Below are 27073 nucleotides of genomic sequence, written 5' to 3'. Positions count from 1 at the left end.
CACGGTGGTCTTTTAGGACAACACCTGACTTCCTAAGACATTCAGTCGCTTGGTCCTTTGTGAGGACCACTCAGGTTCCCTCCCGGACCACAATAATGATTTCTTAGTGATCACACACACTGAGCTCAAATCTGCCTTCTAATGAGTTCTGGCCTTTGCCCCTCGTGCTGGAGGCTGAAGCCACGCATACAGGTTTAAACTTTCTTCAGCTATCGGCTTACCAACGGCTTTAACATCCCGCGGTCACCGCCTCTTTCCAGGCTTTCAAATTCCTTGGTGGGTCCTTCAACCATTCACGACGGTATGGTTCTTGCCCATCTGCCCCCGCTACCCAGAAGCATTCCTGTGGGCCGGTGTTCCTACAGAGCATCCTGAGCCAGGCCAACATCATACTTCTCAAGAGAAAAGGACACAATCACCCTACACGGTCCACCTCTGTGGGCCCAGCCGGCCACGGGGTTTTCCAACAGCCACACGACAGAGGCCACTCAGAGTGCACTCCCAGGCCTACTCTTCCACAGGGACTGAAGTTCAGCCAGTTCTGCACCCGTTGACTGAATCTTATTAACCTCAGTGTCAGGCTTCACATTTATCCTTATGGAACTTGACCTCGTTTGTTTGGATCCGTGTTTCCACGTGCGGAGATCATTTTTATATCACGAATCTGTCCCCATTCTATGAGCTCTGTGCCATGTGCAATTCAGTAAGTATGCTTTATGTGTCCTTCTCCAATCTGACCCCCCGATAAAAATGTTGAAAAGGCAATGACCAAGTCCTGAGCCCCATAACACCAGAGACCATGCATCATTCTGACACGGGCACATTCATCAAGACCCTTTGGGTACAGCTGCTCAACCAGTTACAAATCCTCCTGATTTTACCACCGCTGGATCCCCATATCCTCACTTTCAGCACAGATATATCATGGAAACACTTGGACAAAAGCTTCACTGGAGTCAGAACCCGAGGCTACAATTTTCAGATGCTCTGCCCAGGAAGCCAGTTCTCCCAGTTTGTCACTAAGGCCCAGGCAAGTGCAAAGGCAGCTGAGGGAATTAGAGCTGGGATTCAGATCTCTACACAAGGAGAGAAAGAGAGAGAGACCCAGAGACGGAGGGGGGAGGGAGGGAGGCAGGGAGAGAGGGGAGGAGGGAGGGAGGGAACAAGAGAGAAACAGAAAGAGGGACAGAGAGAGATGGAGAGAAGGAGGGAGGGAGCTGCAGCCACTTTGCATCCAGAAACAATGGGCATTTAGGGAACAATGGCTACAGACAAAGTCTTGGTCTATTTATATCTGCCACTGTGAGTCCCAGACAGGAGGAACTGGAAGTCTGCCCTGTATGCACAGCTCCAACTGGACCCGAGCTGGGAGGAAGATGAGGTCACCAAGAATGCTGCCTGCTTATAACGGGCTCCTTTTTGCTTGCATAGTTTCTTCTTAGCCTAAAGGATCTCTTTTGCCAAGTGAAGTCTGCTTGCCTACTTGCTAAAATACAGCCATCACTGAGAAGGGGCAGGTCATATGTGTAACTGCTGCTCAGCCAGGCCAAAGCAATGAAGGCCTTTCTCTATAGAGGTCAAAGGAAGGTGGGGATGTCAAGGGAAGCCTAGCCAGTAGATGGAGGTCAACTCTACGGTTCCTGAAACTGAGGAGTCCTATCAGATCTGTTCAGTACACATGTCTCGGGGCACTATGAGTTTTCCTGCAGGAAAGTTCCCTCCTCACTCCTTTGGAGCTAGCAGAAAGAGGCTAGGAGCTGAAACTCAAAGATACGTGTGTCTCACGTCTCATGACGATCTCTGCCTCCCCTTTAATTTCAGCCCCTTCGAACAGACTCTCTCTTTTCTGGAAAGGTCATCTTCTGCTCTAACATTACTTTGCAGTGATCATCAATCTTTTTTTTTTTTAAATTTTTTAATGTTTATTATATTTGAGAAGAAGAGAGAGAGCATGAGCAGGGGAGGGCAGAGCAAGAGGGAGACATGGAATCTGAAGCAGACTCCAGGCTCTGAGCTGTCAGCACAGAGCCCAACTCCGGGCTTGAATTCACGAACCGCGAGATCATGACCTGAGCCGAAGTCGGACGCCTAACTGGCTGAGCCACCCAGGCGCCCCTGGAGTGATCATCAATCTTAATCCTTCCTGTGTTACTTATATTCCGTTTTTTATATGGTTCCGCTTCTCTTTGAATTTTTTTCTTTTCTTTTAATTCCAGTATAGTTAACATACTGTGTTGTATTAGTTTCAGGTATACAATAGTTACTGTGTTACTTATATTCTGAATCCTCCAATCCTTCCTGAAAAGAATCAGCAGTAGCCACATTCAGCCTGTCACTGACACCGAAATGAACACGGCCACAGCCGAGCCAGGGAAGGAGGGGTAGGGACGCGGCAGTGAGCCCTGCGGGCAGTCACCCTGCTGCACCCCTCCACAGACAGCCCTCAGCATCCACGAGCCACAGGTGGCCAGCGACTGCACCTTCCAGATCCGGTCCAACCTTACAACCTCAAGAATCCTAAGTGCAATGCTGGTATCCCCCAAAGGCAAGAAACTCATGGCTGATACAGAGATTAAGCAGCAATTAATCCGAGGAGTAATTTCCGCTTCCCATTCATGCCTACAAGCTCCTGTCACCAACTCCCCTCCTTGCTCCTAGAAAACCAACTCGAAGTAGGCAGAAAGGAGCCTAAACATTAAGATCCTTTTCCTCCTTTATATTGAAAAAGCTTAGGACGTGTCATTGAAACTATCCCAGGGAATGTCACCACATTCACAGGGAACTAGAAACAATGTTTTGGAATTTAAAAGCTTAAGCACAGGGCAGACAGGTGCCGGACATGGCTGCAGTCGGTGCAAACAACAAATGGTTAAGAGTGACGCGTTGTATTCCTTCACCACCCCACACCCTCTTTGGCGACTTCGGAGGTCCCTGAGTCAAGATGCCCAGGGTTTAGACCACTTGAGGGTGGTCTAAGAAACCTGAATCACAGGCTAAGATGATATGTACCACAACATGCAAACACTCCTGCACATCTTTCTTTCTAGGCAGATGGTGGAGACAGAAATGCAGAAAAAACATCGGACCACCTGAAATACGCCAATCTCTGAGGATGGAAGTAGGTGCGTGAGCCACCTGAGCGGACCCACTGCTTCGTTCAAACACTGCTTCCTGGACTCCGCCACCCATGCTCCCAACAGGCTAAACATTGCCTTCTACTCCAAGGGCTCTGCTGAACCGTCCCAGGGCAATTCAAGAGAGCCACATGGGAGGGGCGCCTGGGTGGCTCAGTCGGTTGGGCGTCCGACTTCGGCTCAGGTCACGATCTTGCAGCTTGTGAGTTCGAGCCCCGCGTTGGGCTGACAGCTCAGAGCCTAGAGCCCACTTTGAATTCTGTGTCTCCCTCTCTCTCTGCCCCTAACCCACTCGCTTTCTGTCTCTGTCTCTCTCAAAAACAAATAAACATTAAAAAAAAAAAAATTTAGAGAGCCACATGGGAGCCACATGGCAGCAGCAGGGAGAAGTCAGAGACACAAATTCTCATCCTGAAGCGGGGCTGACATCAGAGAAGATGCAAAAGTTGCCACTCAAGGTATGTTTGGCAAGTGGCTGAGACAGCCCTGCCCGAGACCTATCAGTCTTCAAAAATGCCTGCACACCGGATAAAATGTACCAAAAACCGACGGCGTTGCCCTAACACAGCACATCTGGAGCTTACACCATCAGGCTTTATGTATTCAACAACTCATGAAATAAAAGGCCGCGCTCAGTTTAGTAAACGCGATTGTACGTCCCTAATGAGGAATCAGAAATCCTATTGCTTTGAGGGATTTAGGTAGTAATTTCAGAGTACCAGCTCAGGTTCCCTGAGCTGCTAAAGGAGGTACTTAGGACGCAGAAAGATTGCTGCAAAGGGATTATGGGTATTCTCCCTAAATCATTAGGTTCACTGCTTAAACCTATCATCTGAGGCCACTCCAAGGTTTGTTTAGATCCACCTAATCTGTAATTTTGGCCCCTGTATCTTCAACTTTGGCCTTTTTTATGGCCTTGAGCAGTAACTATCATCCCATCCACCCACTTGTGTGTTCACACTTTGCCTTGTCTCTCCTCCTCTATACCGACCTCACTATAGCGATAGGACACATAAAGCCTTATCTGGGGCCAGAAAGCAGGAAAGAGGAATTTATAGAATTTGCTATAAAACTTTAACAACTCCTTAGAGGGATGTTCTCCTTCCTGGCAACTCGACGTAATTACAAGATGAATGAAAAGCAGGCTGTTCGTAGAGGGGAGGAGGGGCCGAGCTCTGTCACCGGTCCGGGGTCCTACATGATTCTCAGTACCCAGAATCAGAAGGGCCTGTAGATGTCAGCTAGTTCAAACCCTTTCTTTTACAGACAGGGAAGGTGAAACTCAGGGAGGTGACATCAATGTGCCCTTGGTCACAGGGTTACTAATTCTAGACCTCTTGATTCCCTGTTCAGTATTTTTTTTTTTTTTTCCTCTCTACACCATTACTGTTTAACTAAGGCAGTGGACCTGGGAGGAGTCGGTCTCCCTCACAACTTTGCTACTATCAAGATCAGGTTCATCATTCAGGACAACCACAGCTCCCCCCCTCCCCAAGTTCCTAAAAATCACAGAGGATCAATCTAAACGAAGATCCAATACACATGACGGGATGGTACAGACCCATGATGCTCCCTGTTCCCAGCACAGACTGTAAGCTTTCGATATCGATGGTCAGGCTCTAATACAGAAGCGTTTCCTTTGAGGAGAGAGTCCGGCTGAATACCAGGAACTCGAAAGCAAGCAACCTTCAATGCCTAACTTCAATTGTGTGATACCGCTGTATGTAACAGCTTTAAAATTTAAGGGTGCTATTCCTATGAATCCAGAGTGAAGGCAGCAGTTAATTTTAGTGACCTGTTAACCTCGACCTAAAAAGCACTGAAAGGAGCACAGATCACCAACATGCCATTCAAAGATTCTATAACATTCCAGTCCTGCTGGTCCTCCGATCGGGTTGAGGGGATACAACAAACGCCACTGAAAAAGCCAGAACATAAAATCAAGGCCATTGGCCTGTACATTGAACCTGATGCTTCTAATTAATGAATCAGTCAGATCACATGTCTGACTCCAAAGGCCATCTCCCAAAGTAACACAAGCAGCTCCAGTTCTAAAGGAAATCCATTTAAATTTAGGGAGCTAAGGACTTAGGGAAAGATACACCCAGCTGTGATCTCTCAGGCTCCACGCGCTGGTTGGTTTGTGTGTTTCTCTCCTATCGGAACAGGCCTCTCTCTCCTAATGGCCCCAAACCTTCCGACAAGCCCACTGCTGCCCCAGCGTCCCGCCCACACTGGCCCAGAGCAGAAGGCACCGGATGTCTCTCCAGGTGGCAAACCCCAGAGGCTGAGGTCTCCAGGCAGACCTGCTCTCCAGATCAATGGGTATGATAGGCCAATAGGTGGAGAGCAGTAACCAAGTGATCGATGCAGAAGGGAGAGGGAGCAGAAACCACTCTCCATCTGCCTGCGTCAGGTGGGAAAGAGAGACAAAGATGCACAGCCCTCAGCCCTCATCCGCTGCTAATAAATGGCTCTGCCTCATCAGGAAGCCATTAGGAAATTGCAGCCACTGCAGCCCCCCGCTCTCGGACTGAATGGTCGGCATGCAGCTGGCGAAAGCACTCATTACTCTGCCCAGACATCCACTGGCTTTCTGCACCTAACCAAGGGAGCCACCAGAATAAGGCTGGGGCTTGCCTGGTGAGGCAGCAGGGGATGGGAGGGTCTTTAGCGACTGTGGACATGCAGAGAGCACCCCCCCCCCCCCAGGAAAGTGCTTGGATCACCAGGGAGAGTAGCAGGGGCTCTTCTCAGGACACACGGATCCACTGCTTCATTCCTCTGTGGGGCAGCCTCGCTGGCATTCCTTTATGCAAAAAGAGCCACTGACTGCTCATGGGTATGGGGTTTCCGTTCAGGGCTGATGAAAACGTACTAGAATTACACATCAGTGATGGCTGTACAACTCTGTGAATGTACTAAAAACCACCGAACAGCACACTTTCAAATGGTGAGTTTTATATTATGGAAATTAAATCTCCGTCTTAATACATCACCATTTTTTTAAGAGCTAGGGAGCCACCTGCTATGAGCCACGCAATGCCTTGGTGATGGGAAGACACAGAGCCTTCACTCGGAGTTTCCCTTCTAGTGGGAGAAACAGACCTTACATAGGCACCCAAGCAATAGCCACACAGTCACATCTCATGATGGGCGATACAACAATGACTAAGACAAAAGGTTTTGCAATGGAGACTAAGTGATGTGGCTGGGCTCCAGAAGCCTTGGGGAAGAGGGCAGGAAACAGCTTGCTGATGTCCCGTGTGTAGGGGGTGAGAGATAGCAGCAGGGGGTGGTCAAGGTATGAAGGCCAACTCCAATGGCAGACGGATGGCATTATAGAGAAAAGGGAAAATGGAGAGGCTGGGACTCTGCCATAGGAAAGCCTTCTGAGATGACAGATAGGCTCTGCTCACTGGAGACCACGGGAGAGGCTGGGCAAGGTCCATTTCCAGAGGCAGACATGCGATGTCTACAACTTCCAGAGCCACTAATACATAAACACTGAGGGGAGGGCCACAGACTCCAGAACACCTCACATTCCCCAAACCCCAAGATGTCCCCGGGAGATGCTGCCCAAACACTCAGATTCCTATCCTACAAGGCTTTCAAGAGAAAGAAATTTCCATCAGAACCTGGTGCTTTCTGGAGGTTTCTCTCCCAACCCCTGGAGGGAGACAAAGGAAGGGCAGACAGAACAGGGCTTCAGGCAAACAAACACCCGGCCAGGGCTCACTGGACATGAACCAAAGAAGGTGCAGTCACAGCACTGTGACCAAAAGAGATCTTTTGGAAAATTCTTTTCCAAGAGGGATCATGAGTTCTGTCCCCTGGAATGCCCCAGAGCAGTTCTGATTGGTTCCGTGGCCCTGACTCAGAATGAGCACGGGCTCCACCCTCAGATGAGTAAATAAACTGACCCAAGAAATGGAGGGAGGGGGAAGAGGAAAGAGAAGAGTCGGGGCTGAGAGCAGGACAGGAACCAGGAGAAGGCAAGTGCCGAGCCTGGTGCAGGGGACAGATGGATGAAATTCTAACTCCATTCCAGAGACGGGTGGTGTGGCAGAATTCAAGGAAGAATATTCTCTGAGCCTTACACCCCACTCCAGTTGGGATACAGCCCTGCCTTGGCAGCCTGCTCACGGCTGCTTTATAATATACTGAATTAGTCACTGGATTAGCAAGCACATTTACACACACTGGCACACAGCTGTTTAAAGACACAGGATCCCCTTCTCTAGGTGCCAGATTCTGGCTGTAAATCAACCATTGCAATGGGCAAGTGGCACATCCCCGAGCTTCACGGTTCCCACAGACATCTTTAGCTGCGAAGCACTTTAGGGAAAGTGGGCTAGAAGCTGGGAAGGTCTAACAGGCTTTTGCTGAGGGACAGAAGGGACGGGGTGCAGAGAGGAAAGAAAGATCAGTGGGCTTTTTCAAGTCCTGAGGCTTATGATCTTCAGCAGGTTTGCCAAATGCATCTGCGGGCCTGGACCCTCACAGGCAAGAGTGACGTTTCCCCCTGGTTTGCCGTATACACAGGTAGAAGTGTTTCTGTCCCAGACCTCGGATGCCTGAGGTCGCTCCCAAGGAAAGAAAGGATCCCAGGGCAAAGAAGAGAGTCATTCGGCAGTCAAAATAATTTTATGCCCTGATTATGACAATTCCAAGAAACGTCCCTATTGGTGAGGCGAGGGCAATGCCTGAAAATAAAGCTTCTGAGTTGGAAACGTGACCGAAGTCCTACCTCAAGTTTGGTTAAGTATGCGTGAGTGCAGGGAAATACTGTGACTGGAGGCAGGGACTGCTCTGGCCCAATGGTTATGGGGGTGTCAAGTGGAAAATTTTCTGTAACCAGGTTAACAGAAACCACAGTTTTAACAACCGCTGAAATAATAAGAGCGCTGTCAGCAGGGAAGATGTGTGCAGAGCACGGTGGCCTAGGAGATAATGGTAAAATACCATTTACTGAGACCCTGTGGCAGTGGAAAAGTATTTTACAGGGATCACCTCAAATCCTTACAACAGTTCTGAAAGCTCTTTATTAGGATCTCCACTGTAAGGATCATTTTTGAAAAGCAAGGCTTTTCGACACTTTGCCTAAGGACAAATTAAGTCGGCAGAAAGCCTGAATTCAAACCCAGGGCCGGCTCACCTCAACCCTGTCCTTCCAGGACCCCATAATGCCTGCAGTGAGGGACATCATTAAAACCCACATCATGAATGACAGACTGTGATTTGGGGACAAAGATTCCTCTCTATGGAGCAACCTAAATGTAAACCCCTTCCCTTTGACTCAGATGGGATGTGGGAAAAAGGGAATGTGTCAATGTGTGTGTGTGTGTGTGTGTGTGTGTGTGTGTGTGCACGTGTGTGTACAAAATATATATAGGTATATAGGTATATAGATATGAAGATCAGGGGAAGAAACTCATGGCATAAACAAATCCACCTGACAAACAGAAGAACCAAATACAATTACTAAAAAAGGGTGCAGTGCATTGAGGGTCCAGAAGTACACGCAGGAATTTCGAAAAGACTTGCAAATAGATTTATGACTGGTGTGTGTAGGAGGAGCTTATCTCGCACCAGCTTTTACTGTATTACTTTTTTCACGTTTTATTTATTTTTAAGAGAGAGAGAGACAGACAGACAGACAGTATGAGCGGGGCAGGGGCAGAGAGAGAGGGAGACCCAGAATCCGAAGCAGGCTCTAGGCTCTGAGCCATCAGCACAGAGCCTGACACAGGGCTTGAACTCACGAACAGTGAGATCATGATCTGAACCGAAGTCAGACACTTTACTGACTGAGTGACCCAGGCACCCCCAGCTTTCAGAAATTCAAATATTAAGTCCTTAGAATTAGTTTGCCCATAAAAACACTGAAAATATTCTCTTCTTAGAAAGCAAGGCAGCCAAGGGCCACCGGAGACTGGACTCATCTTTGCTCCTCGCTCACTGTCTGCAGCACGTCTGTGAGCATCACAACGTGACCAAACCCTATGAACCCAGAGGCAAGTTGCCAGGGCCCAATCTCATTGAAAAAAAACAACATCGCTGTTTTGTTCATCCAGCACCCCAACCCGCTGGAGACACTGAAGCCAGCCTGGAATTCCATATTCCCCCCATTAGCCCATTCATCACAGAAGAGTATAGGTGAGGGCATAGAAAAGCCACAAAGCTCCCCAAAAGAAGCCTTCGGAAATCCAGAAATAAAGAAACAGATACTTGATTTTTCAAAAAACAAAAAAAAAATCTCCAACTGAATCAGAGGTTAACGCCAGGTCTTCCATGTAGACATTGATTCATTCCATGTGTGTTTATTTATCTACAAACATTCCTGTTGCATCAAGTGGCCTCAAGGCCGAGGCTTGTACCTCTGAACATTCCCTCCCTGGAGAATTCTCAAGGAAGGGTGGAGCTCCTCCTTCATTCCTCGATTTCCCAATCTGAAAAATGGGGGCCAAGGCTCCAATTCTGTATGGGAGTTCGGTCAGTTCAGTTAGCTACTTTTCATTTGTGAATTTTGAATTTGAAAATGCACAATGAAAACTCTGGGAACTATTTTTTTTTTCTCTCTCCCTGTATTACACATACCAGCGGTAGATATTTATAGATCTACTGAATGTTTTCTTCCTTACCCTGGTAATAATGAGGAGCCTAAAGAGCATAAAGCACAAAACAATGTGCCAAGAATCACAGCTTTCAATAAGAATGTTAGCAAATTTGCTCTCCCAACAGATTCTAAGTTGGTAGGACTTTGTAATCAGAGAGATCTAAGCTCAAATTTGTGACTCGAAAGCTCTAAGGCCTCCAGAAAACGAACTGAACCTTTCCGAGAGTCAGTTTCTTATCTTCAAAATGGGGATTAAAACACCAACCTCACCAAGTTGTTTAAGGAAGGGGATTATTTGTGCAAAGCACCCCGCCGTGTGCCTGGCGCATAGTGGGTGCCCTGTAAATATTAGCTTTACTTTTCTCTCATTTCTCCAAACTGAAGCCCAGATACACACAAAGGCCAAAAACGAGCACCCGGCAGCTCTGAAGAACGTTCGGTCGCCATTCGGAGGCAAGGAAGGTGTAACACTGAACTCTTGTTCTTATGCAAAATCAAGGAGCATTTCCTGTACTCACACACATGACTCATCCCAGTTCCTATGTATTCAGTACTGCAACTCTGTCTGTATCATCTCTCCCACTAATTTAATAACATTCCCTGCATCGCCAATGACTCCAGAAGACTTTCCAAACCTGAGCTCATTAACTCTCCTACTCTCTCCCAATGAGAGGCAGCTCACTAGGAGTGAGCACCCTTCTTCCAGAAGAATCCAGAGATGATGCTGAGATGTGGCGACAATCTGGCAGCCCAGAGCAAAAACAGACACAGGTATCCTCATTCTGATACCCCAGGCAATACAACGTAAAGGATGACCACCTATAAGCGGACCCGTCCAGTTTTCAGCCCAGAAAATGTGCATACCAGGAAAAGGTTAAGACCAAGGACTCCTTAGGATTGACCCAAACTACCCACCGGTGGAGAGCAGGGAGCCAAAGGCCCAATCCCCTGTTTGAGAAGGAGACACGCTGCAGCCACAGGAAGATATGCCTTAGAGACTACATTTTCCTGGCAAGCACTAAGTTCAGTGCCGAGGTTCAAAAGGACCAAACATAATGTGATTATCTCCATTTTTGGTGCAATCAGGGTACCACCCTCTCCTCCCCATCAGTAATTCCTCTTGCCCTATGATCCAGAGCCCCCCAAGGGCCCTGCTGGCTACTCAGGATTACATTCCCCCCCCCCAAGAAAACAACAACATGCCAAGGGGGACGCTTCTCAGTGTAATCACCTGTCACTCCACGTTGGAATGCTCTAGCTTCCTGAACAACCAACACAAGGAGGGAGGGGCCTTCTTTTTACTGCTAAGGAACAACACATTGTATTAGAGGGGTAATCAAATATAATTTTGCTAAACTCCAAGTGTTTATACCTGGTGCCATAGCAAATGCCCCTGCCCCAAATGGAAACTAGCAGAGGTGGGGGGTGGGGGGGTGTTTAAAATCCACTCATCTAAGACGTCATCACTTCTCATATGGCTCTTTGGCACAATTCTTTCCCATAAAATGCAGGAGGAGATTCAAAGGTTTTTGTTTTTCGGTTTTAGGGGTTTTTTTTCCCCCTCCGGCTACCTGAGGTTTCTGCCAGTCATTAAGATGGACCTCATTTGCTAAAACGGGTAAACAGAGGCACAGAAGATTATATATTTCAACACAGGGAAACAGGCGGGACAGGAATTCTTTTCAAAATTCTTTATATTGAACAAAATAATGTATTTCCCAAAGTCTAAGATCAAGCCACCCCAGAGGGAAACTGCCCATTTGTCTAAAAGCCTGTGGAGTAATAACTCACATTTTTTTTTTTTACTTGAGAAGAAACTAACTTGCCATCCTACTTAAAAGTTGGCCAGTGGGTTGGCATCTTGGAAAGCTATGCAGATTTTTCGGATCCTATGTCAGAGTCGTCGGTGAAACCCACTCAGAGCTCAATAATGAGCCAACTGTGTGGGACCCACTAACTACATATAAAGTATGTGGAGGAAATCTATATCTAACAATAGAGAAGAGGGTGTCCTGTTGGCATTTCTGATCTCAAGCTAGTGTTCATTACCATTACTATCATTAGCCATGTATTTACCAAGTACCATAGAAATAGTGAAAATATACGTGGCTGAATGGAAAAGTCAGGAGGTTTGGAGGAAGACAGCTTCATGTCCTAACTCTGTCACTTACCTACCATGTAACCTGGGGAAAGAAAACTTAGGATCCGCCCTGCAGGTTCCCCATTTGTAAAATGTTCCTAACCCAAAGAATTACCTCGAGTGAGCGTCAAATGTGGTAAAGTCACGTGTCTCCCTGTAAAATCTCTGCCAAATGATAAGCAAGTATCAAGTGAACTGGTCAATCCTAAGCCCAGACAGACTGTAGTGTTTCCCCCAAATTCAACAAACATCCAAAGATTTATGCAAATTCTGGAGGCAGCACACACAGAACTTCAGAGTTCATGGGTCTGAATCCGAACCCCTACACTCACCAGCCATGTGAGCTCAGACAAGTTGTGTGACCTCTCAGTTTCTTCATCTGTGAAATGGAAAGAATACTCGGCTAGTAGAGATTAGGGTAAAATAATGAGGTCCCTGGCACATCAATATCTTGACACATTCATAAGTTAGCACCTAGTAACTAATAGAAAAAAAAGGAAAAGGATCAAGAGGAATGGAGAGACTCTATCCCTATGTACGTACCAGTAAAGTCTACCTTATATTACCAGTGGCAGTTTTTCTTGTTTTTCCCCAAACTGACATGCCACTGTTGGTCCGCCTGCTGCTGACAGAAAGGACGAACTGTGATAGGCTTTTCTCAAAATGTAGAAATAACATGGGGCACCTGGGTGGCTCAGTCGGTTAAGTGTCCGACTTCAGCTCAGGTCATAATCTCCCTGTTCGTGAGTTCGAGCCCGACGTCGGGCTCTGTGTTGACAGCTCACAGCCTGGAGCCTGCTTCCGATTCTGTGTCTCCTTCTCTCTCTGCCCCTCCCCCACTTGTGCTCTATCAAAAATAAATAAATGTTAAAAAAAATTTTTGAATGTAGAAGTAACATCAAGAAAATGATTTTTCACGGGCGTCTGGGAGCCTCAGTCTATTCAGTGTCCGACTTCGGCTCAGGTCATGATCTCGCGGTTTGTGAGTTCGTGCCCCATGTCGGGCTCTGTGCTGACAGCTTGGAGCCTGGAGCCTGCTTCCAATTCTGTCTCCCTCTCTCCCCCTGCCCCTCCCCTGCTCATGCTCTCTCCCTCTCTCTCTCAGAAATAAACACTAAAAAAATATATAAGACAAAAAAAGGAAAGCAGGGAGGTGTTGACTTTAAAAAAAAAAAAAAAGAAAGAAAAAGAAAAACGATTTTCAGATAACAGCTGTGTGCAGGTGACACTCTTCCACGGCGGCAGAGAGCGGCCCTTGCAAAGCCAGGCGGCCTGTGCTCGCCACACCCCGACATACACTCGCAGCTTCCTGGACGGCTGTGGAGACTGAAGCAGGTGGTGTCTTGTCTGGCTCGGACTCCACCGGACGGCCTGCGCCCCGCAGAAGGGTCAGCCGGTTGCTGCGCAGACACCATTCCCTGAAAGGCCAGAAGCAAGCGGGCCCGGGGCCCTTCCCTCTGTACAAACAGGAGTCAGGGGCCTTGACTCGCTGACTATGTCAGGAAGAGGCACTGAGGTGGCTTTCAGCAGAACGCATTCCTGCTGCAGGAGAGGACTGTTTACCTACCGAGCGAGCAGCGCACAGAGAAGTGGCAGCTTAGACGAAATAAGCTCAGGGCTCAGACCACATGCTCAGCCCTGGGGAGGCAGCTGGGGCCGGCTGCTTCACCTACCAGACCCCTAACCTCCATCTCCTCCCTCCCGATGAGACCCCACCCTGGAACTGCCTTCCGCTGCAAACGTAGCGAAGGCTCCTGGAACGAGGAAGCCGTCTCAGGGAGGGGGACCAAGAGGAAGGTATGACTCCTGGCCCAGTGTCACCCCTGAGGCAACGTGCCCGGGTTCTCCGACTGCAAACGAGGCCAGGAATGGTCCCGGACACCTCTCTGCAGTCAAGTTATTCACCTTCACAGATGTATCCCAAATTCTCCCACTGATGGAACTGTGAGGAACAGAATTTGAGGATTAGGAGGAAAGCATCCTCGTTTGGCCTACCCCTTGAATGCCATTCTACGCTCCCTCCGTGCCTGAATTATCTTACATGTTATCTAGAGTCATAAAATGTCAGTGTTAATGGGGCGCCTGGGTGGCTCAGTCGGTTGAGCGTCCGACTTCAGCTCAGGTCATAATCACTGTTCGTGAGTTCGAGCCCCGCGTCGGGCTCTGTGTTGACAGCTTGGAGCCTGGAGCCTGCTTCCAATTCTGTGTCTCTGTTGACTCTCCAACCAATGATGGGCCCCCCAGAGGACACCCTATTCACTCGACACACAATATGTATTCCTACTGTGCTGATGAGTCTCCTGTTCCATCTAAGGAACCAGTATTTCAAGGATATAAGACAACCTGTGCCTCATGTACAGAATTCACTTCAATTTTAGGCAAGGAATAGCCAATAGACAGGAAAAACATATAAATACTGAAAGTAGAAAGGTCATTGCATGGAAACTCTTCCACCAAAAATTTCCTGTGATGGAGTTTCTGAAGGCTATTTTAAAATCCGACTCCAAAACACTCTTACTTTAAACCTAAACGCTGAAGTAATGAATTTCCCCAGCACTAAACTGTCATCACACAAAAAAGTCATTAGAGAGGAGCCGTTACAGTACCTGGCACCCAGTTTAGAGTTCCTAAATGCTTCAAAAACCATGATCTGCAAACACTCCCTGGTTTAGGAATGCCCTTGCCTGACCTAGATTCTTTATTTTTCATTCGTACCTTGAAAATACGTACCTGATTGATTCTGTCATCTTCTCTGAGGTTTAACGCCTATTCTGATAAACTGATACAGAGGTTTTAACAGTATGAGTAGGAGGTAAAGTAATGCTACCAAAAAAAAAAAAAATTCACCCCTCTCAGAAGCCTATTCAATGTAACACTTCTCTGTCCTTAAAATCTCCCTACCTTCAAAGGCAAAATTCATCCTGAGATTCAAAATGTTCTTACATGGGTCCTGGCCTCACACTTCCTTCTCTCTTCCCTTTCTACAATCAAGGTATTTTTCTTCATATTTATGTAAGCCTTTCTTTTAACTCTAAACTTTTGGCATTCATCCCACACTGTTCTATCTAAAATAATCCTTTCCCTGTTCTTACGCCCCCTTCCAATGCTTCTGAAATAGCCACGTTCTCTCTAAAGCTGACCCGTGAAATTATTCTAGCTGAGAAGTGTTGGAAGAAAGAACCCAACGGGCCCAGGAAACAGAAATAATCATTGATCCACACAGAGTTCCATAAATTCACACAATGGTTCTCCTGCATGTTTAGCCATGGAAGCATCTGGAACACAGGGAAGATTCCATCTGATTATCCCCGACCAGCCGTGCATCTATGAGGGATTTAGGGGGTTCTGAAAAGATTCCACAGCCTAAGAGTGGGAACAACAGAGCTGAGGTCACCCACTTGACCACCTGAGATGGGTCCCTATGAGTTCTCCAAAAGTCTATGAAATAATCACGTGAATTCTTGCATTCCTTTCTTTAAGTATTTCTTCTTGTTCCTTTATGAGTTCTTTCTTACTTTCTTACTCTCTTCCTGCCCTCATTCGTTTTTCTGTCTCTTCCTTTTTAGCCAAAAGGGATGTTGCAACTGAATCCACCACTCCCTTCCTCCTCTCCTAAAGCACCGAGGGCTTGCTTTTTGCTTTTGTTTTTACCCACTTTAATGGTACCAAAAAAACTTTTTTTTTCCTTGCCCTTTTTGATCCCACCAGTAAAACTTCTCACCGTGGACGCGCATTAAGACAAAACAAAGCAAAAATGTTAATTGTCTTTGCTTGTGTAATGATGACATTTCCCCCCTACTCGAAAGTTCATTTTCTCTCTCTCTCTCACACACACACACACACCACACATACACAGATACACCACACACATACACACAACCACACACACACTACATGCATTAAGTTTACAGTTTCTCTGCAGAACCTTGCAAAGCAAAAATCAACAGCTTAGCATAGCTACCCAAAGCTACCAAGAGGTTTCAAATGCCTGAGGTGGACTTGTTTGAGGTTGATTTGTAGTTGTTTCTCAGGCTCTGAGAAATATTATATTATGCGTCAAAAACACATTTAAAAATATAACTCATGGTTGGGGGAAACCACACTGAACTTGAATTGCTTCAAACTCTTAATCTGGTCCTCGTAGCTTAGTTTGGAAGGTCTAGCCCCCAAGATTAGCGACTGAGAGTAGGTATCATAAAGAATATTGTCATCTCAATTCAGTGTCTAAGTAGTGTGACCCTCGTTTGCTGGGAGAGTCTCAGTTTATGTCCATCATTCTAGTATCATTATTCACAGTGTCCATCACTCTCTCAAAAGCGTCCCAGTTTAGATGGTAAATTAAATGAACTCACTACCTGTACAACATCAAGATCTGAAACCCAATACAAAACTGGCCAATACTACTTTGGGCCTTCAAGCACCATCTGCATCAATATTTTACAAATCTCAGGGACAAAACTAAATGCTACAGAAAAGGACAATTGAAAAGAGGTGACAGGACAGTAAGAAGTGCCCAGTGACAGGCTTGGACACAAGCAGCAGAAACTGGAAAGCACCTGGGAAATATGACGAAATTGGCCAAAGAATCAATAAATATTTATGGCTTGACCAGCAGTATTTTGAGTGTGTCTGTAAGCATGGCTCCCTGCCAATGAAATTGGATATACTGCAACCTCCAACACAGACCAATTTCTTTTCGTATCTGCACAGAGACTCCAAACTACACAATGAAAAAAGTAACACAGATAGGCACAGGGCTTCGAAAAGTAGCCAAGTAGAAATAGCCTGTTAATGCAATTTGAAAAACATCTACCGACCTTTTGAAAAAAGATGTCTTTAACCCAACTGAAAAAAAGCAAAGCCATAGGCACATGACCAACAGAAATGATGCACTGGGGAATTGTCTTGATGTTCCCAGTGCTGAGTTAAGAGCTTAGCAGCTGTAAGCAAAGAGTGGGCCTAAAAGTCTGTGAACGTGAGAGCAAATCTTGTAAGAGATTCTGTCTGAGCGGAGAAGTGGGACCAACATTTCATTCTGGAGTAGCCAGATAAAAAGATGGAAACTGTGTTGTCAATATACAAATCCATCTCTACGATGACTGTGTGGGCCCGAGGATGTTACTTACTTGGGAGAAAATGCTCCCCATAAGGCAGTGATAGAGGGAACAATACCTACCCCATGGACAAGTGGTCAGGACATCTGTTTGTTCCCTATTAACCCTGGGTCGTAGAGGGTTGGTGAATCTTCAGGTAGAATCCCAAAGCTCGCCTTTCCTCCCTGTGCCAAAATAACTACAAACAGTCCCCTGACTCATGGAACGGACTTGAAAATGCTACATTTTAGTTGGAAAAAATAAAACATCTGGTGCAGAGACAGAAAATGTAGGCGCCTATAGCTTCTTCCGGAAGCAGGAAAATTAAACTACAACCGAACTAAGAAAACACACTAGTTGCTGATCTATGTCTCTCATCAACCAGATTGTGAGTGAGATTCTCTGCAGAGCTGTGCCTGTGATACAAGAGGCAAAACAGGGAGCATCAGGAGGCTCCAGGAAGGATGTGAACTTGGAAGTGACCAGCATCACCTGGCCACCTGTGACAGAGCAGAATACATCTGGGAAGACATCAGACAAACAAGAACCCGGGTTCTCCGCGTGGTGGTCCAAGGCAAGCATTGCTCGAACCTTCAAGCATCTTCCTACGGCAACACGTCAGGACTGGCAGGCCTGGAGACTGTCTGCAGAATAGGCCCTTTCCCTAAGGTCAGAGGAGTCATGCAAGGAGGGAGCCCTGTATCTCCTCAGCCCCCAGAGCACCCACCATCACTGCTTTCTCGAGCATCCCTTTTAATTTCCAGAGTGTCTGTGAATAACACGGGGATTCTATTTTAGGTATAACATGCCTGCAAACAGCTCATCAGTTTGTAAGTTTCTAACAAGTGTGGCCTTGGGCAAAATTATGTATCTCTTTGAGTTTCCCATTCCTCATCTGAAAAATAGATAAAAAAAATAGCTCTCCCCACCTGAGTCCAGGTGAAGGGTCACAGTGTTATTTTATGGGAAAGTCCAGGCTCCATGCATGTTTCAGAGAAATCCCTGTAACTTGGGATGGCAAGAGACTACCTCCAATGCAAGCTCATGGAATGCCATGATAGCCACCGGTTATTCATTCCGCAAACCAGAGAGACGTCTGTAATTATGCTGTTGCTATAGCCATTGTAGAGTTATCTGTGCTCTTTGAAATAGAGAGAGCTGCTTTCCTGAAAAATCCTGACCTATGCTAACCAGCTCTCTGCCTTGTAGAGATTTTGCTGGAGCCCAGAGTAAGCCGGGCTCTGGGAGGCTGCCCACGGGCTGGTTTGTCTCCCGGGGGCGGGAACCCTCCTACAGGGTGGTCTGGTCTCTTTAAGAAAGAAAAAAAGTTACATAGACAAAAAAAAAAAAAAAAAACACAGCAATACAAACCAACCAAAAATGCCAGGAATGCAAGCTTTGCCAACCAAATAAATAAATAAAATGTGAGATACTTTATAATAACTAGACATGATGCATTTCTCAACTCTGCATAATTGAAACACTACTTTTCCGTCAGCCCTTCAAATGTCCCCCTGACTCCTAGTCTTGGTGGCTCTCTTGCTTGCTTAGAGATAGCACTGATAACCCCCATCACCCAAAGTTACTGACCAAGCCCCGTGCCTTAGCAGAGAGTTGGGACCTCGAGGTACTTGGACACTCTGAAAGTTACCTGGTTCACTGTGTTTGCTCTGTGGGCCACAGAATGGAACCTCACTGGTATGAGATCTCAGCTAAGGAGATGAAAAAGTTCTCTTCAACTTTACATTCTCTCCCAAAAAAGGAGATGAGGGGAAGTACATTATACAGCAACAGCCCCTATTAAACATTTCAAGGGGCCCCTGAAAATTCTACACTGGTTTTCTGTTGACTTGTTTTCTAGTTAACTGTTTAGAATCTACTTGGGGTCAGTACTGCTTTAAGATTTTGTACACCTCAACAGACACAATTCTCCTGGCAGCCCTGTGAGACAGAACAACTATCACACTCATTTTGCGGATGCAGGAGCTAGAGCACAGAGACATGAAGTAATCTGTCCAAAGTCACACAGCTAGTAAGTGGCAGAGCTGGGATTCAATCCCAGACAGGCTGGCTCCAGACTCCGGGCTCTGAACCACTGGGCTTGTTAGTCACTAATGGAGTGTGGTCCGCGGGGGTCTGGGAGCACAGTGAGCTTAATAGCCTGGGCAACGCTGCCCGTTTTTCTTGTCTACGCGGATGAAGGCATAAAGACTGACCAAAGGGACGACCGAAGGAACACATCTTCTTCCTGTCTCTGAGGACTATGTGGGTGTCTGATGGAGGACGGGGGTGATCCTTTCATTCTCATAAAATAGCAAACATGGGAGAATCAGCACTCCCGCTCCTCCCTGAGCATTTCGCTCACCTCACCAGCAAGGTGGAGTGGAGAAGGAGGGGAAAATTAAGCGGCTTGGGAATGTATTTGCTTTGGCACCCAGCCTCCACCCTTCTCAGTGAGCTCCACACCAAGAGGGAACTCATGGACTCTCCATGGCTTTGTTTCTTTTAGCCCATGTAAGACCCGAGAGCCTTGCCATCATATATTGCAATTAGAATGGCATACCCACTTTACACTTACAAGGAGTATGCAATTCCAATGTTATTTCAAAGCGTAGGTTAATTTGGTACTTAAAGCTGTTGGAAATCTGTGAGGTCTCAATCTAGAAGAAAAGTGTAAAAAGGTTCAGGATCAGGTCCTAGCCACAAAAGACAGGCAAAAAACCCAGGACTCCCATTTCAGCACCTACTTCCCTGCTGCCTCTCTTTGGCTCCTGGATTTGGGGAGGGAAAATCTTGGTTTAATTATTTAAGGCAGATAAGATCCCACACTAGTTGTCTCCACACATAAGAAACTAAACAACCCAAAGAATCATTGTGAAAAATATTTAAGTCACAGCTGTGGACACAAAGCCACGCTGTGAGAAGTTAAACTTTAAACACATGTCCTATATGGTCTGATGGGCAAAGCAAATCCCACTTAGCCAGTGTCTTCTCCACCCCCCAACAAAGGCAGCAGCCATGGCGAATGTTTCTTCTATCCTTGCACCTGCAAGTTTAAGCCTCAACTGACGTTTCTTTGCTGAGCTTTTCAAACGTAATTTGCAGTATCACTCAAGGAAGGCAACGTACACTGAGAAGTTAGAAAAGGGATTAATTTTACCTTAGCCACGGGCTTACTAGATTTTCTTAAGTGACTTACCTTCTCTGTGCCTGTATTTTCCTCTCTAAGATATGGGTACAATATTCACATATACGCTACCAAAAATCCAGAAAAAAACCAAAACCAAAAACTTCTGTATATATTTTCAAGTTTCTCCGTCTTCCCCAAGACAGTGCCAGAAACCAAACCTCCTAACGATAAATGGCAGAAGGTTGCCCAATTTCTCTGACCCACTGACATTTTGTTGTATTGAAGGATGCTTACAAAACCTGACCAGTGGCTTGTCAACCTTTTCTGGAAAAGAGAGGCATTGTAAAGATTCCTATTATAATAGATGCTGACTGTAGCATTAGGGCTTCCTGTCCCCAGTTTACAGATGGGAAAGCTAAGCAAAGTTACTTGCCCGGGGGCTTATTTTTTTTATCAATAACCAAAATAACAGCTCCATATGCTCAAAATCTCTAGTGTTAATATTAACTTACCCCCCAGATCACCTCAGCTGTTCACTGTGACCCAAAACACGTGGTGCCAGGGGCTCTTCACTCCTAGCCCCTGAAATCCACTGTAGGTATGGAAACTGACCAGCTTACATGCTATTTCCCAGACAGCCGAATCTGTCTCTTCCCCATAGGCATGCATACAAACAAGCCATTCTTAAGGAAAGAACCTACGAGATGAGCTTACATCTTGGCTGCGAACTATCATTTCTTTCATGCATGGTTTGGTGCAATTGTGACTAACAGAATTTATTCTGGCTTCCTTGAACCCCAAACACAACCATCACAGCAGCATCATTTCTGAGCTGTAGCTCTAAGTGCCCGAAATGTCTCCACGGTTCTAGCTGAACTCAGCGTTGCTCTGACCATCAACATCCCTGTGACAACAAACAGTCTTAGCCTTCTTTGTGCACCTCCCAGTGGAACCCCCAGTACCGGGGCTGAATGTGAGGGGGTCTAACAGGAGAGGACATGGTCATCCATGTCTTTATGAACATTTCGGAATGATCTCCAAATGACAAAACATCAGCTGGGCTTGGGTTTGAAGTTTAAGCAGATTAAGAAAGGGTTAAACTAAGCAACTCATTACAGCAGAGGCAAAGAAGCCTGAACCACAGGCGGGAGCAGCTAAACTTATTGATAATCAGATACCACAGAGAAGCAGGTTACTTCTGTGAATTATTTTCCAGATGGCATCACCTTCGCACTGTATCTTATTATATACCTTTACCTCTAAAATCACTAATTTCTAAAAGATAGCTGGCTGTTGCCCATCCTAAAAGAAAACATCTACTCTTCTCAAAGCGCATCTATCCCAGGGATTCTGGATTCCAAGACAAAATCACATTCCTTTCCTATCCTCTTCTTCAAATCCTTCAAACCAAGGAATTGGACAACCAACCACCAACCAAAGACACAAAGTCGCGTTTGGTGTCAGGACGTTGTTCCCTCTTGTAACAGATCTTTGGTGGCAGAGGGCAAATTTATGGCAGACTAGGAAGATGGGTAAAGTAAGTAACCTGCAGGAATAGAAGCGGGATGTTTCCAGAAGTTAAGACGATCATTTCAGTTCTCCTCCCATGTCCTTGCCCTCAACCCAGAAAAGAGGAGCTAGATAGCAAAGGGACATGTGACAGAGGGGCGCAGGACGGCAAGATGTTTGAAACGTGCTTGCAGGCCAGTCAGTTACACACTATGTCGGTTCTTACTGCCCAGGGCCCTCCATCCAACTCCAGCTCTGGTAATGCGGGGGCCAGTGGATGATGTCTTCTGCGGCAGTGTCCACCCCCCGACCCCCCCACAAAGCTAGGGGAAAAGGCCAGAGCGTTCTCACTCATTTGGAAAGATAAGAAAGCAGGAATGGGGGTGCTGGACATTCTATAAGCTTTTTCCCATTACTCACAAAAACACAGCTGTGAAAATAAATACCACCCCCCAAACAAGGGTCCCAAGCCACCAACAGTCTTCTCTACCTTGCTTCCAGCTGCTCCCAGCATCGCCTTGCTCAGGCAGAAACGAACTGCCTGGAAGGGAACAGCGAAGCAGGGGGGGGAGAAGCGGAGGGGACCCCAGCCTCCGGCCCAAAGCTGGCGTGGGGGCCTCGACAGTCACCACTCACCCGGGGAGGGGAAAAGCTCCAGATCGACTTTTTCCGTCTTGATGATGGTGAGAGTCGGTTTGAGATCGACGGCCGCCTTCATGGTGCCAGGAGTGGGGGGCAGACAGGATTATGGCAAGTTTGCTGTTATTCTTGTTGTTTGTCTTTTTAATGGGGATTAATAACAGGGGAAAAGGGGACGGGAGGGGGGGGGGATCCGACTTTCTTCCCTAAGATTTCAGATTGCCGCTGACTTTTCCCCGCGCCCAGAAGGTGCGCGCCCGGCACTCTCCCGGGAAGTTGGCACTTTGCGGAGAAGTGCGCGCGCCCCGGGTCCCAGCCTCGCCTGCGCCTCGCCCCGCTCCTCCTCGTCCTCGCCCCGCTCCTCCTCTCCGCCGGCAGGCAGCTTCAGCTCGCTCTCGCTCTCCGGAGCCGCGGTCTCCCTCCCTCTCTCCCTCCTCTTTAGGGCGTTTCTCGCGGCGCCGAGGCTCGGCCGCCGGGTCTGCGCGCCCGCCCCCCCCCCCCCCATCCCCCAGGCTCTCCGCGGGGGGCAGGGGGGGAGGAGCGAGGGGCGGGGACGGCGGGGCGGGGGCGGCCTGGGGGCGGGGCCAGAGGCCAGCGGCCAATTGTCGGCGGCGGCCCAAAACGAAAGGAAGGCGGGGCGGGGCTCCGCGGCCGCCGGCGCCCTAGCCCCCTGCCTGCTGCCTGCCGGGGCCCAGCCGCCCTGCTGCCTAGAGCTGAGCGCGGAGCCGGCCGGGCGCTGAGCCCTCTGCCGCGCCGGGAAGGGCCCAGGGCCGGCGAGCAGGCTGGGTGCAGAGGCTGCCACGGCCGTTGGGGAAAGTCCGTCTGATTCGCCACGCATTCTTGAGGACTTGGTCACCCGCTCCTGCCCCCCCCCCCCCCCCCAGTAGCAGCATAGTTTTCCGAGTGCGTGTACATCATTCATTCACAAAGACTGACACACAGGACGTGAGGCATGCGGAGGAAGGGGCGTGCGTGCGAGCGGGCGCAGGGGGTTCTGAAGCCAGTGTCCTCGAAGGGCTTTATGAGTCCTGGACTGCAGCCGGTTTGTGAGTCAGGAATCGGTTCAGTGTTTCTGGAGGAGCCTTAGACTTTTCAGAGCTCACCCGTATCATGGTTACGAAATGACTTAAGACGAGGCAGCGTTGGAGAGCTGAAATCTTGTTTCGCTGTCCTTGAGAAGGATCAAGCTCAAGGCAGCCTCCTGGAGACCCCTAGACAAAGGCCCAAATACTTCTGTGTTATTAGAAGAGCATAGAACAGGGCCCCCAAACTGGAATCCAATCATGGGCTTCCATAAGCTTCCAGTTTACCTATAGCAGTGGTTGAGTGGAAGGGGAAGCTATTTTTCTTCTAATTATGTGGTCATGGGCCCTTCCTTTCACAGACTCTCTTCCACTGGAGAAAACTGGAAACCCCACAACTACCACCAGCACGGAAAGAAATGCAGAGGCCCTGTGGTTTTGAATTTCTGGAGTACATCATTCACAGCTGTGACACAATCAACAATGCACAACCCCTGTTCCACTTGGGAATTTCGGACACTTCGGACACCGCAACGCGATCCCAAATAATTAATGATTTTGCACTAACACATTGGTTATCATATGTGGAGGTAGTTGGTTCTAAGTAACAAAGCAACCAGTGAATATAGAGGTACGTACATAGACACGCTTAGGTATAGCTAGAGTCAGACATTGAGATCTACCTTTAGTTAACTAGAAGATTAAGCATATATCTTTCTGAACCTCAGAAAAAAGTTATTTTTAATACTGTTTCCTGATTTCTAAGCATATGTTGAACTACCACCACCTGCCTGTTAACTGTATGTAACTGCTGACAAACACTCTCCCCGCCCCCCCCCCCCCCCCCCCCCCCGCCCCATCAATTTGAACACACCTGCTTACCTTTACCTAACCCCAGTTTTGTCTCCTTGAAGCATTAGTAACTTGCAGGTTTCCCACAGCAAATGAGAGAAGGAGCCAGGAACAGAAAATAAAGCTCTAGCTCTTGGTTCAAACTTCAGATGATGCCCCTCCTTCAGTAACAAGAGGAAAATATTTGTATGTGATAATCCTAATTTTTGAAGGATTGTTGTAATCCAATTGTTAGATTTCCAAAAGGTGTGAGAAAACAATGCTGGCTTCCAGATGACAAGAACAGACACTTCTGATCCCGGGAAAAGCTGGGGGAAACCGCTGATGAATGAATTGTACATTTATATGTCCAAATGAGCCGCAAAGGAGAGGATCTTGAACCAATCCTGCCTTGCCCGTTCTGAACACATCAGCAAAACAACTGAACAAATCAAGAGTTGCTTTGGGGAATCTTGTTTTATTAATGTTGTGTTAAGAAAATGCTGGTATTTTTAAAATCCAAGTGTGCGTACTTCTCTATTTGCAAAGGAAGCTTCCTCGGAGCCAGTCTTTTCTGTCTTCCCCAGAATTCTCCTCAGCTTTCTTCCTGCTGCCAACACCCCTCACCCTTAGACACTAGAAGAAGCCACCATGATCAAACCATAAATACTTTCCACTCTGGCAATGGGGGAATTTATTATTTCGGTTCCTTAAAAGTGACATCTCTCCTTGTCATTCATCCTTTTCTCTAACCCAGTCCTGCAGCACAGAAACTCAAAATAGCTGAAGGTCCAAATCAAGGAAGGGGTTTAGGTGAAGACAAGAAGGAGGGTGAGATAGCCAAAGACCACCACGGACCTCCAGGAAGTCGACTTCTGATTGACACTGATTGTGAATAGTGAAGTTATCAGAAATTATGCATCTAACTTCGGACCTAACTGAAACTTCACTTGGGACAAGGGGCCCTAGTATAGACAAGTTAAAACATTTTTTACATATTTGGGATATTAATAATCCAATCAGGCTTGCAAGTATCCAATCAAGTTTGATTGGATTTTTATTCTCTTTATGACACAAGTAGATTCTTGTAAATGTTCTATGGACTTTCGATGGCAGTTCTATCTTACTGTAGCCTAAAAACCAACAAACACCTGGCCCAGTGCTGGACACATGGCAGACAATCAATATGTACGCAGTAATGAACTGTCAACCTCCTGGTCACTGTGGGCACCTACTTTGTCACCATCTCTTTCTAATTTAAAGGTTAAGTGAGTTGGCTGTGCTATGGCTTGTGAAGATAAACTACAAAATGTCAGTGACTGTGCCCCTAGGTCTGCTCCTTGTCCCCCGGGGCAGAGCAGAACCCCTGTTCCCCAGCGTTCATGTCCACTTAGTTTCAGTTGTGCCTCAGTTTCCCCACCAGCAAAACAAGATCAGCTGGGCCTTGCCTTCCAGCTACTTGGCAAGTTGTTTCAAGACTCTCTGATTTCGAGGCACTCAAGAAAAATCATCCAAGGGAATTCTTCGCTTTTGTTTGTAATGCAGCAGTCTGTTCCTCCTGCACTTGCGAGAAAACAGAATTGTATCTTTAAACATCCCTGAAACCTAGGGAATTACATCCCTCAAGGGCTAAAACTCCTTAAACTAGGAACATCGTGTCAATAAGGGTCAAAACAAAGCTGCAGGGGTTGGGGCATAGGGGAATGCGATTAGATGTTAACGGTATCAAAGAACTAGTCACATTTTTACACAGAATTCTCTCACACACATAGAAGATGTCAAAAACATAACCTTTCTCTTTTCTACTCCCCCCTTAATGCCACGCCAGCCTTAACAAAAAAAGAAACATAAAAAATACACCCCATTTCAAACAATCGTGGAAGATGGACTCCCCCTCTCCACAACTGTGCTGGAATAAGTTATTTGTCTATTTCTGGAATCTTAAGCTTCAACAAACAAAAGAACCTCTGAGTTTTGAGCTAAAATATGCTGTACTGGAGGTAGGTGCAAAAACATTCAGACCACTAACGGCTGATCCAGAACACGTTTATGACTCACAGATGTTGATTTACTGGTTTAAATGTAAGATTTAAAAAAAAAGAAAAGAAAAGAAAGAAAAAAAAAAGGTCCTCAACAACCTGTCTGAGTTGCGTTTGTGGTTGTTTTTCTCTGAGAAAAGGCAACAGTCCCCATCACACACAGGGACCTAGAAACAGGCGTCTAAAGCTTAACTCTAAAGCAAGTGGTTTCTATGTGATAAGTTGAGTCATTAAAAAAGCACACCGGGGCAGAAAAAGGCCTGGGGCTTCGATATCTACCATTATCAAGTAGCAATAAAATGGCAAATTGGAGATGGAAAGGAAAATGAAAATAACTCTCCTAATTAAACTCTGATGCCAGAAGGCCTGAGGGTCAGTTCAAGAACCCCAGCCGCGGGCTCAGGACTGCTCTGCTGCAGGCTGGCTCTGTGACCTCAGTGAAGCCACTTAACCTTTCTGTGTCACAACCTCCTCTCTGTTTCATGGAATAAAATCACCCCTGGCTCTTCCTACCGTGTAATACAGTCTCATTAGCTATTGTTTAGAAGGTACAATAAACAATGGGCGATAAGAAGTGCAGTAGTTGGGGGAGGGGGGTGCGGGAGTTGGGCAGGAGGTGGGGGCGGGGTGCAGGGAGGGGTAGGACTTAGGGGCTGGTAGGCCCCCGGGGGTGGGGGGCGGGGGGAAGCTTCCACAATAAAACAAAGAGAAGAGTGAGCAGTGGAGGCTCTGGAGTAGGACTCCGGTTCAAACTCCAGCTCTGCCAACCAGCCAGCTGAATTACTACTCCTAAATCACTAACCCGAAAGCCTCAACTCCGCCACATTTAAGGTAGAGGCCATAATAGCGCCCACCCTTAAGGTTGTTTGGAGGATTAAATGAGATGACACATGCAAAGCCCTTCGCACAGTGTCTGT

At 47.1% G+C, this 27073-nt stretch overlaps 1 protein-coding gene across 5 annotated transcripts in view; it reads right to left on the bottom strand.

Annotated features, from left to right (window-relative positions):
* Positions 1-27073, bottom strand: part of ETS1 (ETS proto-oncogene 1, transcription factor) — a 131764-nt gene that overhangs the window by 44750 nt on the left and 59941 nt on the right. Inside the window, exon 1 of one of the 5 annotated variants that reach the window (XM_060605208.3) lies at positions 22262-22742. The exons of 3 other annotated variants lie outside the window; for them this stretch is intronic. In XM_060605208.3, the coding sequence (XP_060461191.1) occupies positions 22262-22343 (82 nt within the window). In that variant the 5' untranslated portion in view covers positions 22344-22742. Of the gene's footprint in view, positions 1-22261; positions 22743-27073 lie in introns of those variants that run through there. One more of the 5 variants, XM_060605206.2, reaches the window with a different exon arrangement.

The sequence above is a fragment of the Panthera onca genome, chromosome D1 (assembly GCF_046562875.1).
Source record: "Panthera onca isolate mPanOnc1 chromosome D1, mPanOnc1 haplotype 2, whole genome shotgun sequence".
In the NCBI taxonomy this organism is placed as follows: Eukaryota; Metazoa; Chordata; class Mammalia; order Carnivora; family Felidae; genus Panthera; species Panthera onca.
The sequence above is the reverse complement of the archived record's forward strand: the minus strand, read 5'-3'. Positions and strand labels throughout refer to the sequence as shown.